This window comes from Haliotis asinina, chromosome 9, assembly GCF_037392515.1.
Source record: "Haliotis asinina isolate JCU_RB_2024 chromosome 9, JCU_Hal_asi_v2, whole genome shotgun sequence".
In the NCBI taxonomy this organism is placed as follows: domain Eukaryota; kingdom Metazoa; phylum Mollusca; class Gastropoda; order Lepetellida; family Haliotidae; genus Haliotis; species Haliotis asinina.
The window spans coordinates 53,856,373-53,857,320 of NC_090288.1; the positions used below are offsets into that span (position 1 = coordinate 53,856,373).

The 948-nt window shown below is 43.2% G+C and overlaps 1 protein-coding gene across 1 annotated transcript; it reads right to left on the reverse strand.

The window, feature by feature from the left end:
* Nucleotides 1-242: 242 nt before the first annotated feature.
* LOC137297328 (metabotropic glutamate receptor 8-like) lies at nucleotides 243-704 on the reverse strand. Its single transcript, XM_067829339.1, has one exon. It carries the CDS (start codon nucleotides 702-704, stop codon nucleotides 243-245), a length of 462 nt encoding a protein of 153 aa, XP_067685440.1.
* Between the last annotated feature and the right edge of the window lie 244 nt (nucleotides 705-948).

The window sequence follows — 948 nt, forward strand, 5'->3', positions numbered from 1 at the left end:
ACATTTAACATATAAAACACACATATGACGTCATATGCATGGCGATTTGGTGAAGTAAACAGTCTAGCCGAAAGGGACCATTTGAAATTGATATTGAATTGAATATGTGACTTATTTTCCACACGTGTAATAATACTTAAAGTTAATTCTGCCTACGGCTTTGGTGGATAATATCGACAAATCTGCAGAATATCTTGCTACTTGGGTGATGAATATGAGAACCCTTGCCGATCTCTACCTGTTCAAGCACTCACCTTAAACAGCCGCAGTATATTCGCTACCATGATGGACACGGGACTTGAGGCAGCGCCAATTACACCTGCAACTGGATGCAAGGGTCTGATTTTAGGGGGCTTTCCATCGGCACACTTATAATCCTCCTGGTCTATTGTAGATAACTGCGCTTTTATAAAATCCATGCACTGTTCCAAAGCATAGGTGTCAAAACTACAGGTGTCGAGAATGTGCAGTCCGATGTCCAAGCCCGGAAGAAGTTCATCATCGTTATTTATTCTGTCTATAGCATACAGCATGGCTTCCAACCTCTGGATTCCTTTCTCCTTCTTTAAACTACCACAACTCTGCCCTTGTTGTCCCTTCTCATGCATTGGGAACAAACCACCAAAAATTACATCTCCTTCAGTTATTATTTTCCGAGTATCTTCTTCAATTAACACTCCGGTGCCGTGAGACGGCCAGAACATTGCCAAAAATATGAGAAAAACGCTTAAGAATTCCAAGTTCCACGGAGGACCAAGTGGTAACAGCTTCATGCCTTTTGTGCGAATGTCCTGCTTTCCACTGAAGCAGTGTCCCTTTCACGGTACAGGTGTAGAGAAACACAAGGTGCCCATGGTGGACTCAACGTGCGTGCTTGGAAGATATGTGACTCCCTCTAGTATGAGAGTGTCGCGAGCTTCTCTGGCCTTCTCTCATAGATCAATACAA

Coding starts and splice junctions, on each gene's coding strand:
- LOC137297328 (XM_067829339.1), bottom strand. CDS start 704: ATGTTCTGGCCGTCTCACGGCACCGGAGTGTTAATTGAAGAAGATACT.